The sequence below is a fragment of the Homarus americanus genome, unplaced genomic scaffold (genome assembly GCF_018991925.1).
Source record: "Homarus americanus isolate GMGI-L3 unplaced genomic scaffold, GMGI_Hamer_2.0 scaffold53233, whole genome shotgun sequence".
Lineage (NCBI taxonomy): Eukaryota > Metazoa > Arthropoda > Malacostraca > Decapoda > Nephropidae > Homarus > Homarus americanus.
The window spans coordinates 4,314,545-4,330,314 of NW_024751660.1; the positions used below are offsets into that span (position 1 = coordinate 4,314,545).

Consider the following 15,770-nt stretch of genomic DNA (forward strand, 5'->3'; position numbering starts at 1 on the left):
ACCCTTCTTTCCTCACACTGCCAAACTGTGGAATGATCTGCCTTCTTCTGTGTTTCCATACCCATACAATCTGTCTCACTTCAAAAAGCTGGTTTTCCGGCATCTTCGATGTGTATATTAATTAATCTTTTCCTCTTCCATATTTTATTTCTTTTTACTCTTATTCCCCCCCCTCCAGGCCCCGTTGTGGGTCGATGACCCGTGCCCGGGTGGGCTATTCCCGTAAAAAAAAAGAGCCTGAGCTCTCTTAATGGCACACATACACACACTCTCTCTCTCCCACTCTTCCTCACTTACTAGCTATAGACACCAACAGGATGCCCCAGGCCACGCCCCAGAACCACCCGACGAGGAAGAAGGTGACGGTGAAGAGCTGGACGAAGCCAGTGACAGCGGTGACGATGACAGAGGTAAACCGGCGGCCACTCGTCTCTACCGTGCCCATCCTGTTACGTCCCCAGCACAAGCCCATCCACCCGCTAGCTGCTGTACCTGGCAGGAGAACAGATGGTGTTGATGTTAAGGCAGAGGGTTAGCAGGGAGGAGTCACCTTAATAGGAGATGCATTGATACTCACCAATATACGGCAGGGGTAGATGGTCACCTAAACAGGAGAGGGACAGCTGGAGGGGTAGATATACTCACCTAAACCAGGCAGCAGTATATTGAGGGTGAGGCAGAGGGCAGCAAGGGAGCGAGGTAACACAGGTAACGCTCCCCGTAACACAGATGTCACGTCCACCAGGTGAGGCGGTAACGTTAGCTCACTCACACTCTGTAATACGTCAGTAACGAACGTCATACACCGTCATGTTCATGTTACTCCAGCTAAATTCATAGAAAACGAAATCGAAATGTTCTCATAGAAAACGATTCTTAAACGTATTAGATTTTGGGATTGGTAGTGGATGGTACTCACAAAGGAGGGTCGACGATGATGCGGCGACCTGGCTCCCCAGGCCCCTGAAGAAGCCCTGTAGTAGGACGATGGGAAGCTTGTCGTTGCCACCCCCCCCACCTCTCTTATACGCCTCGTCGTCCTTCCTGCCCCGATGGACTGGCGTGGGTTCCCCCATGTCGTCAACCACGATATCCGGGGCCAGCCTGAGATAAGGGTGACTCAGGGGTCAGGGCTAACTCGGAATTGGAAAGGACTCAGGCGGGTGGGACCAAATGGTGTAGATGTGGGTAGGGAAAGAAACAACAGAAGATCTGGTGACCTAAGAGAGACATTATCAGCCAGAGGACAGCAAGAGCCTTGGACGGTAAACATGAGAGCTCCTCCTTAGTCATAATTCCCTGTAACGGGAGAATGACCTTGGGATCACCTGAGGACTAGGTCCTCCTCCACAGCTTAATTTACCTGTTGATTAAAACACCCTAAATCTACCTGGTGAGGGTTGGGTTAGGTTAGATTATGTTTAGTTAGCGTTAGGTTAGATTAGGTTAGGTTAGAATAGATTACACTGTGAATATAGTTAGCGTTAGGGTAGGTTAGGTTAAGTTAGGGTGATTAATCTTAAGATGTAATAAACTAGAGGGAGGGCTAATCTTCAGGTGATCCCCGAGTACAGTAGTATCAATATAAAAAAAAACATGGAAGTTCGTTTGGGAGACGAGGAACAAGGGTTAGGTGATGAGGTTAGGGCAGCGTTAGAGGTTGGATACTGGGGCAGAGTTATCACATGGGGGGGGCAGGGAGGGTAAGGTTGGGGCAGGAGAGGTAGGATGGGTGTGGATGGGGCAGGGGAGAGGTTTGGTTGAAACGTCATGGGGGACTAAAACATTAATTGTTACTCTACTGTTTTGTATCTTTAAGAACCCATATTTAATTTGTACACAATTCTGTTTAACATTTGTATAATTATTCTTTTAAATTTACATTATAATAATAATAATAATAATATAATAATAATAATAATAATAATAATAATAAAATAATAATAATAATGATAATAATAATAATAATAATAATATATAATATAATTATAATAATAATAATAATAATAATAATAATAATAATAACAATAATAATAATGATAATAATAATAATAATAATAATAATAATAATAATAATAACAATAATAATAATAATAATAATAATAATAATAATAATAATAATAATAATAATAATAATAATAATATTACTATTACTACTACTACTAATAATAATTATATTAATAACAATAACAATAAAAATAATAAAAATAAAAATAATAATAATAATAACAACAATAATAATAATAATAATAATAATAATAATAATAATAATAATAATAATACTAATACTAATACTAATAATAAATCATGCATTAGTGTCTACAGTATATGGAAGGCACATTACCTGGTTTCCATAATACATTTAACCTTCCTGGAGAAAGCATAAGCATAGCCTTTGTAGGTAACGCCATCTATCGCTCGCTATGTACAGCTAACTACAGCAAGCAGTCGTCTACCATACATAACCTTAAAACACCACAATGCATCTACTCTTGGTATATGTTGTTAGGGCATTATACACACCACTTATTACACAAAATAAGTGGGTATTTTTCTAGGATGATGGAAGACTAAATAAGCAGGTAGCGTTTGCACTGATGCGTCTCTAAACTACGTTATCAAGGAAAAATAAAAGCGGTCACTAGAATGAGCTCTCTGAGTAGCTTAAAGCTCGTCAGAGAGCGTAAAACGATTTGTAAGGTTTTCAAAAGCTGATGAGCTCAAAATTTGTCAAAAATATTAGAGCACAGATAATGTGGACTCTAAATATGTCAGACATTAGAGCACGAAAAGATGATGCTCGAAATTTGAGCACGGACAAACCGGAGTTTAGAATCGATAAAGCACGTGGGCAAGGTTAAGAGGAGCTATAAAACTATCAAAAGCAAGTGAGCACTCCAACTGAGCTGTAAAACTGACAAAGCACTTGGGGACGGACAGTATCAGCTCTAATACTGTCAGAGGCAAAATAAACACGTAGAATCGAGCTTCTCGATCTGTCAAAAGCACTTGAATACGGACGTAACGGCTCTAAATATAAACAAAAGCACCTGGGCACGGATAAAACGGGCTCTAGAGGTGATAAAAGCACTCAAGCACGGAAAAGAGAGCTTTTAAATTGATAAAAGCATTGGGTAAAAACGGAGGAGGACTCAGCACCAGCCCTGCGGGGACACTCCGTACCCTGAACTATCGTCGTCCTGCAAACCTCCCGACCTGTTGAGAAAGCACCAGTGAAATCAGAATCAGAATATTATCCAGAGACATCAGTTGTTAGTACAGGATTAGACACAGAATACAGGTTACAGCAGTGTCCATGTGGTTACAGTATTACATCCATACACTAAGATTTGGATTCAGAAGTTATCTTTGGAATAATAACAGTAAGGTATAGGATAACGTGCATAACCTTGGGACCCATGTAATATATGTGTACAGTTTCAGGTCTCTAACTGTTTCCATAGAGTCATGGTGGGAACTCAGAATACAGCAGAGTCATGGTGGGAACTCAGAACACAGTAGGGTCACGGTAGAGAGTCAACACATAGGGGTTTACGGTGGCAACTTATGGTACATGGGAACAATAAGGTCAGAGTCATAACCTAGACTGACCTGACCCGCCAGTAATGACCTTGGACAGACAGCCACGCCCAGCAGTGGTTGATAGCCTCGTACTGTACGTCGCTCTCAACAAACTCTAATTACATTTATCGACTCAGTAATTTAGGGCGAGCGTCTACTAGTACCTGCAATGACCGTAGAGGTGTGAGGTCATCCAGAGCGGCACAGGAGGTATTGGCAAAGAATCTATAAATACCGTGTTCTGATTGGTCCCTCTCCCCCCCCCTTTCTCTACCACCCCTTAAATGACGAAATCCCTCACACACACACACACACACCCACACACACACACACACACACAGAGGGTAAGGTAGCTCCATCTCATTCCCTACCGTGAAGCAGAGGGGGGAAGGTATCCATTTATCACAGTTAAAGGATAAATGAGGGAAAAATAGGCAAGGAGGAGCACCACAGTGGGTCATCAAGAGGGAAAGGTCAGGGCAAGTTAGGAAGGTCAAGTCAGGTCAGTAAGGTTAGGTTAGGTCAGTAAGGTTGAGATGGGTTGATTGATGAGGTGATGAGGGTTAATTATAGTCCTGGAGTCTGTTGTTGTTGTGAGTTTTAGTTGTTGAAGGAGGTCGTTAAAGAGGTGATTTTAAGGTAGAGGATATTGATTGGATAAAAGAAAGTTAACGAATTGATTGATAGTTAACCTAACCTATCCTATCCCAACCTAACCTATCCCAACCTAACCTATCCCAACCTAACCTATCCTATCCCAACCTAACCTATCCCAACCTAACCACAATACTGAATACCTTCCATATTAGACAAATACAAGTGTCGGTACAGTCCTTCTAATACGCCATTACGACTCAACAAACGACATGACATAAACTGAGACATTATATATATTACTTTAACATGTAAATACGTCATATAAATGGGTGATATAAATAGGTTTTATATATCTAAAGTAGTAGTCATTATACGTTTTGACATATATAAACGCCAGGTCATTGTTATATAAATTAGGAACAAGTGGTTTTATACACATTATTAAGTCAGAGAGACGTAATAAAAATATAGACTTCTCCCATCCACTGTTTTGTTGTGAACGAAGAGTTAAGACACTACGTAAACATGAGACAAAAACAAACATTGGACGAAACGGGAGGAGCTTTATCGTTCAGGAGCTCCATTATGGTGATGGTTAAGTAATTATTGTTGATATTTAATTAATGACTAATTACTTGACTCTTAATCTGACTCACAAACTGACTCATAATTTAGCTCATAGTGTGGCTTAAAATCTGACTCACAAACTGACTCATAATTTGACTCATAGTGTGGCTTAAAATCTGACTCACATAATGACTCATGAACGGACCGATGACTCATGTCTTTGGTTTACAATTTGACTCATAAATGAACTCATAATCTAACTCACAAACTCTAATTTACAAACTGACTCACAACTTGACTCATAACCTGACCTCTAATCTGATTCATAGTCTAAATTACAACAAAACTCACAAATTGACTCACAAATAACTCATTTTTACGTGTGAGCAAACTAGAAACTTTTATGGGCTTCCAACACACACACATTGCAAGATATAAAGAGTCATTTCTAGAGGCTTGCAACACACAAAAAATACCCCTCGTGTATTATATTGAATTGTTGCAAATAGAATGTCGTAAGGGCGCTCCTGTTGCATCGTGTGTTGCAAAGATAATGTTACCGTAAGGGCGCTCAGGCTGTATGTATCACCGTCATGCAGCATAAACACGTGACAGTGTCTATATTATGACATAACTTGTGACAGATTATTATTGTCTTAAGATCACAAGGAACCATCGCTCGTCTACTTGAGGTCACGACCCTTAAATGTGAAGGTCAAATGGAGAACAACAATTACAACTACAAAACAAATAATAAAAAAAAAAATAATAATAACATTACTTATAAAGAGGACAATAACTACAACAATAACAACAACAAAAATAACAACAATATCTTTAAAGAAGACGACAACTACAAAAATAATAACAACTACAACAATTACAATATGAACATAGACGACGAAAACACCAAAAAAACAACAACAATAAAATAACAATAATAACAAAAACATTCCAACAACAACAACAACAACAACACGTCTTTCATCTCGAATAATTGGTTCTATTTTTAGATTTTCTTTCCCAATTTCTCCTCAAATATAAATCGGAGGAGATTTATCTATTTCCTATTGTTTAAAAACCCAACTATTAAATGCCTCTTCGCTATTTTTCCATTTACAAAAGTTTTAAGAGTTTGTTATATTATTTCCGCCTTGAGAACGATTAGCTCCGCCAGGTGAGTTTACAAAATTAACTTCGACAGGTGTGTGCCCAAATTAACTTCGACAGGTGTGTGCCCAAATTTACTTCGACAGGTAAATTTGGCGGCCCGGGGATACGGCGGGAGAAGGTGGCAGCGACCAGGTAAAGGGTTAATGAGTGATTCACGATAGTTACAAGCTTGTGCTCATCGACCAATGGGGAAGGGGGAGAGCTACTACACGGCCAATTAGGAGCTTTATAGCGGACCAACACGCAGAGGTGGTATAGAGCTCTGTACTCTACCGGCACAGGTGGTATAGCGCTCTGTACTCTACCGGCACAGGTGGTATAGCGCTCTGTACTCTACCGGCACAGGTGGGATAGCGCTCTGTACTCTACCGGCACGGGTGGTATAGCGCTCTGTACTCTACCGGCACAGGTGGTATAGCGCTCTGTACTCTACCGGCACAGGTGGTATAGCGCTCTGCTCTCTTCCACTACCCAGAAACACCTTTGCAACACTAACCAACTCATTTACACCCGCCTAAAAAAATATTACAGTATAAGCAATCGTCATCCACTTACAAGGTGAGAAATTGGACCACGTGAACATTAGACAACCCAGCTTATTTCACGTAACCTAACCTAACCAAACCTTATTTAACCTAATCTTATCCAACCTTTCCTAATATAACTTAACCTAATCCAACCTAACCTAACCTAACCTACTTCTCACCACCAGGTAGCGTAAAGGTGTTTGATCTTCAGGTGAAATAAAGTAGAGCGTCAAAACTTTACAGGAATATAAAATTTTACATCATCATACTTACAGTGACTTGGATTTACAGCATTATGTAAACAACTACTTATAAACAGGAATTAAATAACTCACCTGCTTAATACAGTGAGTTATTTACACGTCCCAATGAGTTATAATCTCAGCGCTTACCATGATTCACACAAACAGGAAATATAAACTGCTATCATATAAACAAGTGAGCTCCCATTCTCTATACTGTATATTTAGTTTATCTGATTCTCTGTGTATCTTTACCTGTCTGTCTCTCCGTCCTACAAACGTCACTTGCCCTCATAGCTACAGGTGTATATGATGATCCTCATAAGTCCACGGATGATGAACTGACACCGTGAACCAGGAGTCATTATCATAGCTCATTACCTGTGTGTGTAGTCTAGTACAGGTAACACTATCTCTAACCCTTTGAGTCCTGGAGGGTTAAGCCATCGTCCTCAAAGTTAAGCCATCGTCCTCAAAGTTAAATCATCGTCCTCAAAAGGTTAAATCATCGTCATTCAGAGTTAAACCATAGTCCTCAAAGGGTTAAATTATCGTCCTCAAAGGGTTAAATCATCGTCATTCAGAGTTAAACCATAGTCCTCAAAGGGTTAAATCATCGTAGTCAAAGGGTTAAATTATCGTCCTCAAAGGGTTAAGCCATCGTCCTCAAAGGGTTAAATCATCGTCATTCAGAGTTAAACCATAGTCCTCAAAGGGTTAAATCATCGTCGTCAAAGGGTTAAATTATCGTCCTCAAAGGGTTAAATTATCGTCCTCAAAGGGTTAAGCCATCGTCGTCAAAGGGTTAAGTTTCAAGAGAATCGGCTAGAGGTAAGTAAGACACAGAACACAGGCACACGACAACATCACGTGAAGGTATGAGGATCAAGAGATCAATTATTGGGAGACTTTACCTGGTCTGAGATAAGAACACATAATGGTTAAGTTTGACTGAGACTGAGCCGAGGTCAAGGTTAAAACGAGAGGGTTGAAACGAAGGTCACCTGGAATTTTACGATCTTAGTTTTATTGTTACTACTTTTATCTTTGAAGCAGAACAAATAACTTATGATTTTTATAACACAAGAGTAGAGGTAACTAGTTTAAACGACTGATAGACACGAAGTCAAAAAACAAAAACATTTAGGTCAGAGAATAAGAAACAAATGACTGTGAGAGTATAAATGACTGAATCCAGGTCAAAGCATAAAAAACAAAAGACTGTGAGAGTATAGATGACTGAATCCTGGTCAGGGAATAAGAAACAAACGACTGTGTGAGTATAAATGACTGAATCCAGGTCAGAGAATAAAAACAAAAGGCTGTGTAAGTATAGATGACTGAATCCTGGTCAGGGAATAAGAAACAAACGACTGTGCGAGTATAAATGACTGAATCCAGGTCAGAGAATAAAAACAAAAGACGGTGAGAGTGTAGATGACTGTGTGAGTTTGTACTGTAGATGACTGAATTCTGTTAATAAAGGATCATATTCCCCGAGTATGAACCACTTATACAGTGACTATTGTTTACATATTTTTTCCCTCCTTCCCACTTCCATGCTTTCTGTCTCCTCTCCCCCCCATCTTCTCTTCTTACTTCATCCCAACCTGTCTCTCCCCTTCTCTTCATCATCATCCCACGTGTTCTCTTCTCGTGTACCTCCTTGTTTCTTTCCTCCTCTCCCAGTCTCCCTTTCACTCCCCTTCTCACAACTCTTCCAACGTTTCCCCCCCTTTCCTAACCTCACCCAAACTCACCCCCTCTCCCCTTCCACCAGAGACAATCAATAGAGAGAGAGAGAGAGAGATCATGACTAAGGCTTGACCCGGGTCCATACCTCTCACGCGCCAGCCACCATTATTATGCCAAAAATGTTAAACAAAATCAATAATAAACCCGAGAGAACACCCACCACCACCCCCTTCCCTACCCTGGCGAGGTACTGTGTAAGTGGTGAGGGATTTACACAAGTTAGGGTAAAGGATGTCGTTGGTAGGGTCACCAGGTAGCAGGCGTGTGTTAAATGTGTCGCTTGGCTGGGGGAGGTGCTGGCTGGGGAGGTGCTGGCTGGGTGTGACGACTGATGAGTGTGGTGGTGTAGTCTCTCCTCCTGCCCCCCACCACCACTTTACAGTATGTCACGTACCATCGCCTGTACGAGCAATTTACATCGCCTGGCGTTGCTCTCATTTGTACATGAACATAGATTTGTCCTTAGCTCAAAGTAGAGATGCTATCATAAATCCAACGCCAGCAAGAACATTCAGCAGCAGTTACCCCTGTAGTTTACTTTGATACGTTTGTGGAAAGTTCGCTCGGCTATCGTTTATCCTCCTCCTGTCTGTAGTGGCGATCTTATTTGGCTCGAGTTTTACAGGTGATATTCCCAGTGACCTCACCCCACTGACTGTCGAGGTAAGTACAGGTGTGTGAGAGCTGTGGCAGGCGAGGAAATAATATGACTATTTGATCTGGACGAAAAAAATAACTTAATCCAATTTTGGTTCTTATCATGCACACTTCTCAGGCACTTTCATGGTATAGCTCTCACGCCTTCATGACGCCGATGAAGTATTGGAACAGTGAGCGGAAGAGTTAAGATTTCTAAAAAACACATTGCACAGTGTTTAAAAAGTTGGTAAATACAATATAAAAACGCAATTTAATACTTTATCAGGTAATAAATCCTTAATTACATAGATTACAAAACTGACTCACACGTAAATACAGTTAGAGACTATACTCAGAAAACACAGGTATGACTTCAGGTGTAAAGTATAGCTAGAGACGACACCTCACGCGATTCATGACACCAGCCGCTGTTGATACTCTTAAACCTAATAGAAAAAGCGAATACAAACTACTCGATCCTGTAAAAATATGAGACATAAATTCCCAGGTATAAAATTGCTCGCGTTATATCTGTAATAATATCCTAGTGTTGGTTAGTAAGTAATGATACACTTCTCAAGAACTAACACTCACACACACACACACACACGCACACACACACACACGCACACAAACAAAGGATATTCAAAACTCTTCATATTTATTATTATTGCTTCTCATGGTTAAATTATTATCATTTATGAGACATTTTTCTCCCGTCAAAGTCAAGATTAATGTTGCCTATTGATCAGTGAAGGAGTTAACGTTTATGTTCAGGTGACGGTGATTACTGAAGGACAGGTGAGTAATTCTGATCATGCTGTGTACCTCCCCAGGGCCTTGTTACCTGGTTCTGTGATTGTTGTTACCTGTTGTGATTGTTGTTACCTGTTGTGATTGTTGTTACCTGTTGTGATTGTTGTTACCTGTTGTGATTGTGTTACCTGTTGTGATTGTTGTTACCTGTTGTGATTGTGTTACCTGTTGTGATTGTGTTACCTGTTGTGATTGTTGTTACCTGTTGTGATTGTTGTTACCTGTTGTGATTGTGTTACCTGTTGTGATTGTTGTTACCTGTTGTGATTGTGTTACCTGTTGTGATTGTTGTTACCTGTTGTGATTGTGTTACCTGGTTCTGTGATTGTGTTACCTGTTGTGATTGTGTTACCTGTTGTGATTGTTGTTACCTGTTGTGATTGTGTTACCTGGTTCTGTGACTGTTACCTGCTGTTGTTACTGTTATCTGGTGATGTAATTGGTACCTGTTGTGATTGTGTTACCTGTTGTGATTGTTGTTACGTTGTGATTGTTTATTCGTGATTGTGTTACCTGTTGTGATTGTGTTACCTGTTGTGATTGTTGTTACCTGTTGTGATTGTGTTACCTGGTTCTGTGACTGTTACCTGCTGTTGTTACTGTTATCTGGTGATGTAATTGGTACCTGTTGTGATTGTTATATGGTGGTGTTATCGTTGTTACCTGTTCCAGTGATTGTTATTACGTGTCACTGTGGTGTTAGAGTAGCGATAGGTAGAGTGTGTTACAGCAATGATAGATTATGTTAAATTAACGATAAAATCACTTACCCTAACGACAGAAACCTTAAAAGTAATGTTATTATAAAAAAAAAAACGATACCATTAACGATAGCTCTTGTTACATTAACGATCGAGTCTACAATATTTGACGATATATTCTAATAAAGCTCCCCTCTCCCATATCACTTAGGAACGTGTGGTCATCATCAGCACGTCATTTACCTGATGGTCTACACACCTGATCGCTTCCCCTCGTTAACCTGATTGACCACGCCCTTCTGACCTTCGTATTGGTGGAATGGATGGATGGAAGGAGAGAGGGAGGGAGAGGAGGTAGGAGTTGAGGAAGGGGTGGATGGAGGGGAAATTGAGAAGTGGAGGGGGGGTTGGAGGGAGGAGGTGGAAGGAGGGGTTGAGAGAGGAGAGAGAGAGAGAGGGAGGAGAGAGAGAGAGAGAGGAGAGAGAGAGAGAGGAGAGGCCAGATTCTTGTTTATATTGGCCCAACTGTTGACAGGTAGACAGGTGATCCTCCATGACCCACCTTCAGGTAGGGTCATCTGCTACCTCCTCCCCAAGTATGTCCTCTACAATCCGATATCGTATTTTCGGACTTGCTATCGTATTTATGGACTTGATATCGTATTTCTGGACCTGATACCGCATTTCCAGACCTGATATCGCATTACGAGACCTGACATCGTATTTCTAGACCTGATATCCTTATTTCAAAACGTGATACCTTCAATTTAAGTCTTGATATCCTATTTGTAGCGCCTGATATCTTACACCCAGGCTCTGATATTTTTCATTCAGGACCCGATAGCCTAATTTCAGCGTCTAAATCCCTGGCATAAAGACTCTGTAATCTTAGAGATGATATCCTCCCCAGCGTGAACAATCATCAAGATCAATACCTGCCCGACACACACACACACACACACACACACAAAGGTAACAAGATAACTCGTCAAAGGGGTGAGTTAATTACATACAGGAGACGACACCTGTAATCAATTAAGGTAAAAATAAATTGCGTAAATTAGTACCAGGTGGGTTGATTACGGTTAATTAAAGGTAAGATGACGTTGTTACCTTTACCTGAGCTAAAGTTTATGACAAAGAAGCTCTGTATTTGTTTACCTGTGTGACGTTAAATGTAATCTTGTGTATTTTCGCAACGCCAAGTGATAGCCAGCTGTGTGTGTGTGTGTGTGTGGTGTGTGTGTGTGTGTGTGTGTGTGTGTGTGTGTGTGTGTGTGCTTGTGACTCGAACACGCCAACAATAGACCATGTAACCTGGCCTATGATGTAAGCAGACCTTGGACCAGCTAGATAAACAGAATATTTCCTCCATTTTATATTTTTATGCTTGGGAGGGGGGGCCTGGGTCCGTCTCTATGGCAACGTGTGACCCTGGACCATGGACCCTAGACCCTGGTCTTGGACCCTGACCTGACCCTAGACCCTGACCCTGGTCTTGGACCCTGGACCATGGGACCCTGACCCGACCTGGCCTTGGACCATGGACCCTGACCCAGACCCTGACCCTGGACCCGACATCTTACCTTAATAATAATTTAAAAAATATGTTTATTAAATTTAAATAAAGAAACATACAAATTACTTTATCACATTGAATAGAAATTAATTGTTTTTGCCCCAGGAAAATCTTCACGTTACGAATAAATACAAAGGTAAATCTGTATAGACGAATCACCTGAAAATTAGACACCAGAGCTTATTTCACCATAAGATTAACCACCCTAATGATATGTATGAATGTGTAAGTGCGTGTGCATGTATGCGTGTATGTACTATATATATGTGCGTGTAACAAGACCAAACAAGGTGAGAGGATTATCACCCTTATGACGTCATGCAACACCTGTAGCTCACTGTTCAATTAACCTGTGTAAGTCATTCCAGTATGTATGAGTGTATGACACGTAGAGTTCATGATAGTTTGCGAATTAAATGTCGAGTATATTTGTTTAATAGGCTCTTCTTCTTCCTCCCTCATCACCCCCTCCAGGCAACTTACTCACCCCTCACCACCCTCCCCCTCAGACAACTAACTCACCCCTCCCCCCCCCCAGACAACAACCCTCACCACCCCTCCCTCAGACAACTAACTCACCCTCACCACCCCTCCCCCTCAGACAACTAACTCCCCCCCCCAGACAACTAACTCACCCTCACCACCCTCAGACACCAACTCACCACCACCCCTTCCTCCCTCAGACAACCACCTCCCTCCCCCCCCCTCAGACAACTAACTCACCCCTCCTCCCCCAAGCGACTAACTCACCCCAGTGTACACGAGAACCAATCACAGTCGTATATTCTCAGTAAGGAACACTTGCCCCCTCCCCCTCTTACGCTTGGTTGTGTTTACAGTCCACGTACCATACTTTGACTCATGAGGTGTTTTCGTGGTTTTCGCTGAGTCAATAATTCCTCTGACCCACTGAAGGGAATAGCTGGCCCCCCTCGCTCCCTCTGTGTCCCTCTTCCTTCTCCCTTTGTGACGTCACTGGAGGGGAGGGGGAAGGAAGGGGTGAGAGGTTGATTTCCAGGTCATATTTTTCAAGGCTAAGATTTGATCGATCAGTGAGGGACTGTTGATTTAAAATGGAAATGGAGAATGGAGGGAGGGAGAGGGAGGAGGGAGAATGGAGAGGAGGGAGAGGAAGGGAGGGGGGGAATGGAGGGAGGGAGAGGGAGGGAGGGATGGAGGGAGGGAGGAAATAGGTGATGTATGGATGAAAACTTTATGAAAAAAAAGAGAGAGAGAGAGAGAGAGAGAGAGAGAGAGAGAGAGAGAGAGAGACCCCTCACCTTCACAACACTACTTAACGTCAGAATCAAAATTAGCTTCATTGATCCTCGTCTCATAATACCAAGTGGCTCCCGCTGGTCTCTCTCTCTCTCTCTCTCTCTCTCTCTCTCTCTCTCTCTCTCTCTCTCTCCTTCTCTCCCTCTCTCTTCTCCCCCTCCCTCTCTATCTATTTTTACTCTACACCCTCCCGTTTATTCCTGGGGTACGTGTTTACTCTTTTAATAACTATTTCCCCCGTTATCATGTTCTCTTGTGTACTTATTAATTTTCTTCGATTTTTCCTGTTTTAGCCGCTTCATTTTTTTCTCTTTTCTTCGTCTTCTTCAGTTCTTTCCTTCGTTACGTAAACAATTATTATTTTTTTAATATTATTTATCGTATTTTCGTATTGTTGTATAAATTCGTTTTCTTCTAACCTGACCTGACCTATCCTAACCTAACCTGACCTATCCTATCCTAACCTATCTAACCTGACCTGACCTATCTAACTAACCTGACCTATCCTAACCTGACCTATCCTAACCTAACCTGACCTATCCTAACCCACAACCTGACCTATCCTAACCTGACCTATCCTAACCTGACCTATCTAACCCTAACCTAACCTGACCTAACCTATCTAACCTCTACCCCAATGTAAAATATCTTGGTAATAATGATTAATCCACGTTGCTTTAGTCTCTTATTTACGTTCAGTTCAGTATAAGTTATCGTCATTTCCTTCTCTTTTCGTCTTTTTTTATTCTATTTTCGTTCCTGTTAGCAAAAATAAAGAGAGAGAGAGAGAGAGAGAGGCCATATCATGACCTCCAACACTTAGCATAAAGAATAACACACACACACACACACACACACACACACACGTCAGCATGACAATGACTACATGGTTCTCTGTCCTCACACGCCAAGCTATTGTTCGCCACTACAGGCAGAAGGTGGGGGCTGGCGTAGATATTCACAGGTTGTTTATGAGAGACGGAGAGGAACGCCAGAGAACGTCACTACAGGGGTATATGGGAGCGCCAGGCGATGGTTAATACCCGTACTGGCGTTAAGGACGGTAGGAGGAAGCAAGGGAGAAGAGGAGGAAGAGAAGGAGGAAAGAAGGGATGAAGAAAGTAAAGGAAGAATAAACAGAAAGAAGGAATGAAGGGAGGAAAGGAAGGAAGGAAGGAAGGAAGAAGGAAGGAAGGAAGGAAGGAAGAAGGAAGGAAGAAGGAAGGAATGAAGGGAGGAAGAGGAAGGAAGAAAGGAAGGAAAGGAAGGAAGGAAGGAAGGAAGGAATGAGAAGGGAGGAAGGAAGGGAAGAAAGGAAGGAAGAGGAAGGAGCACCTGTAATCACCTGCAATTAACATAAACTCTAACAAGAAGGAATTAACTATCAAGGACGAGCCAGACTAATGTACGGCGGAGCCTTTATACTATCATACACACACACACACACACACACACACACACACACACACACATTAATACACAGCTACATACATACATACAGTTATATTTTGTCACCTTAAGAAATAGAAAGAAAAGAGAGAGAGAGAGAGAGAGAGTCAACCCAGGCAAATCTCCGTAAAAATTCCGTATATCGAGGTAGCTGACGTCCGTTAAATGAGGTCTTTGCGTCAAGTAATTTTCTCGTTACGTTCGTGTTTATTTTAGGCGTAAGTTGTTATGGAACTTTTTTGTCTGTTTGTTTATTTTGGGGTCAAGTCTTTAAAAAGTTAAATAGGTGGGGGGGGAGGTACTTTGAAAATAATGATGTGTGTGTGTGTGTGTGTGTGTGTGTGTGTGTGTGTGTGTGTGTGTACGGTTTCTGTGAGTGTATGTATGTGTGTGTGTAGACCCAAATCTGTACAAAAAATCCCATTCTTGATATCCTTTAACCCTTTGAGGACGACGACTCGACCCTCCAGGACTCAAAGGGTTAGACGGCAGGTCAGAGGTCAAACACCAAGCCATTGAGAAGCATTGACCAGAGTACACCTTTTCAACCACGAGTCATAAACTAACATAAATCACACCACCACTAAATGTGTTGAACCTTCCATTAGTTTATTCTTATTATAGCCAACAGGTGAGTTACGATACCTATTAATATCAGGTAATAATGATTTCCACACCTGGATTGGGAGCAGAGTTTCGTAGTGAATTGTCGAGGATTGGTTAGGTTAGGTTAGGTTACTCAAATAAACTCCATTACTGTTTATCTAAGTTGACACAGGTACGGTAGATGACCCCACAGAGGCAGGTGAGAATTATAATTACACAGGTGAGGGAGGTGAACCAGGTGTGGGTCTGTAGTACACGC

At 41.5% G+C, this 15,770-nt stretch overlaps 1 protein-coding gene across 2 annotated transcripts in view; it reads right to left on the bottom strand.

Annotated features, from left to right (window-relative positions):
- Positions 1 to 669: 669 nt before the first annotated feature.
- Positions 670 to 15,770, bottom strand: part of LOC121854686 (microtubule-associated protein futsch-like) — a 42,157-nt gene continuing 27,056 nt past the window's right edge. The window contains exons 5-7 of one of the 2 annotated variants that reach the window (XM_042349387.1): positions 3,184 to 3,216; positions 920 to 1,104; positions 670 to 775 (exon numbers count right to left, since the gene is read on the bottom strand). In XM_042349387.1, the coding sequence (XP_042205321.1) occupies positions 774 to 775; positions 920 to 1,104; positions 3,184 to 3,216 (220 nt within the window). In that variant the 3' untranslated portion in view covers positions 670 to 773. The remainder of the gene's footprint in view (positions 776 to 919; positions 1,105 to 3,183; positions 3,217 to 15,770) is intronic. The other variant, XM_042349388.1, reaches the window with a different exon arrangement.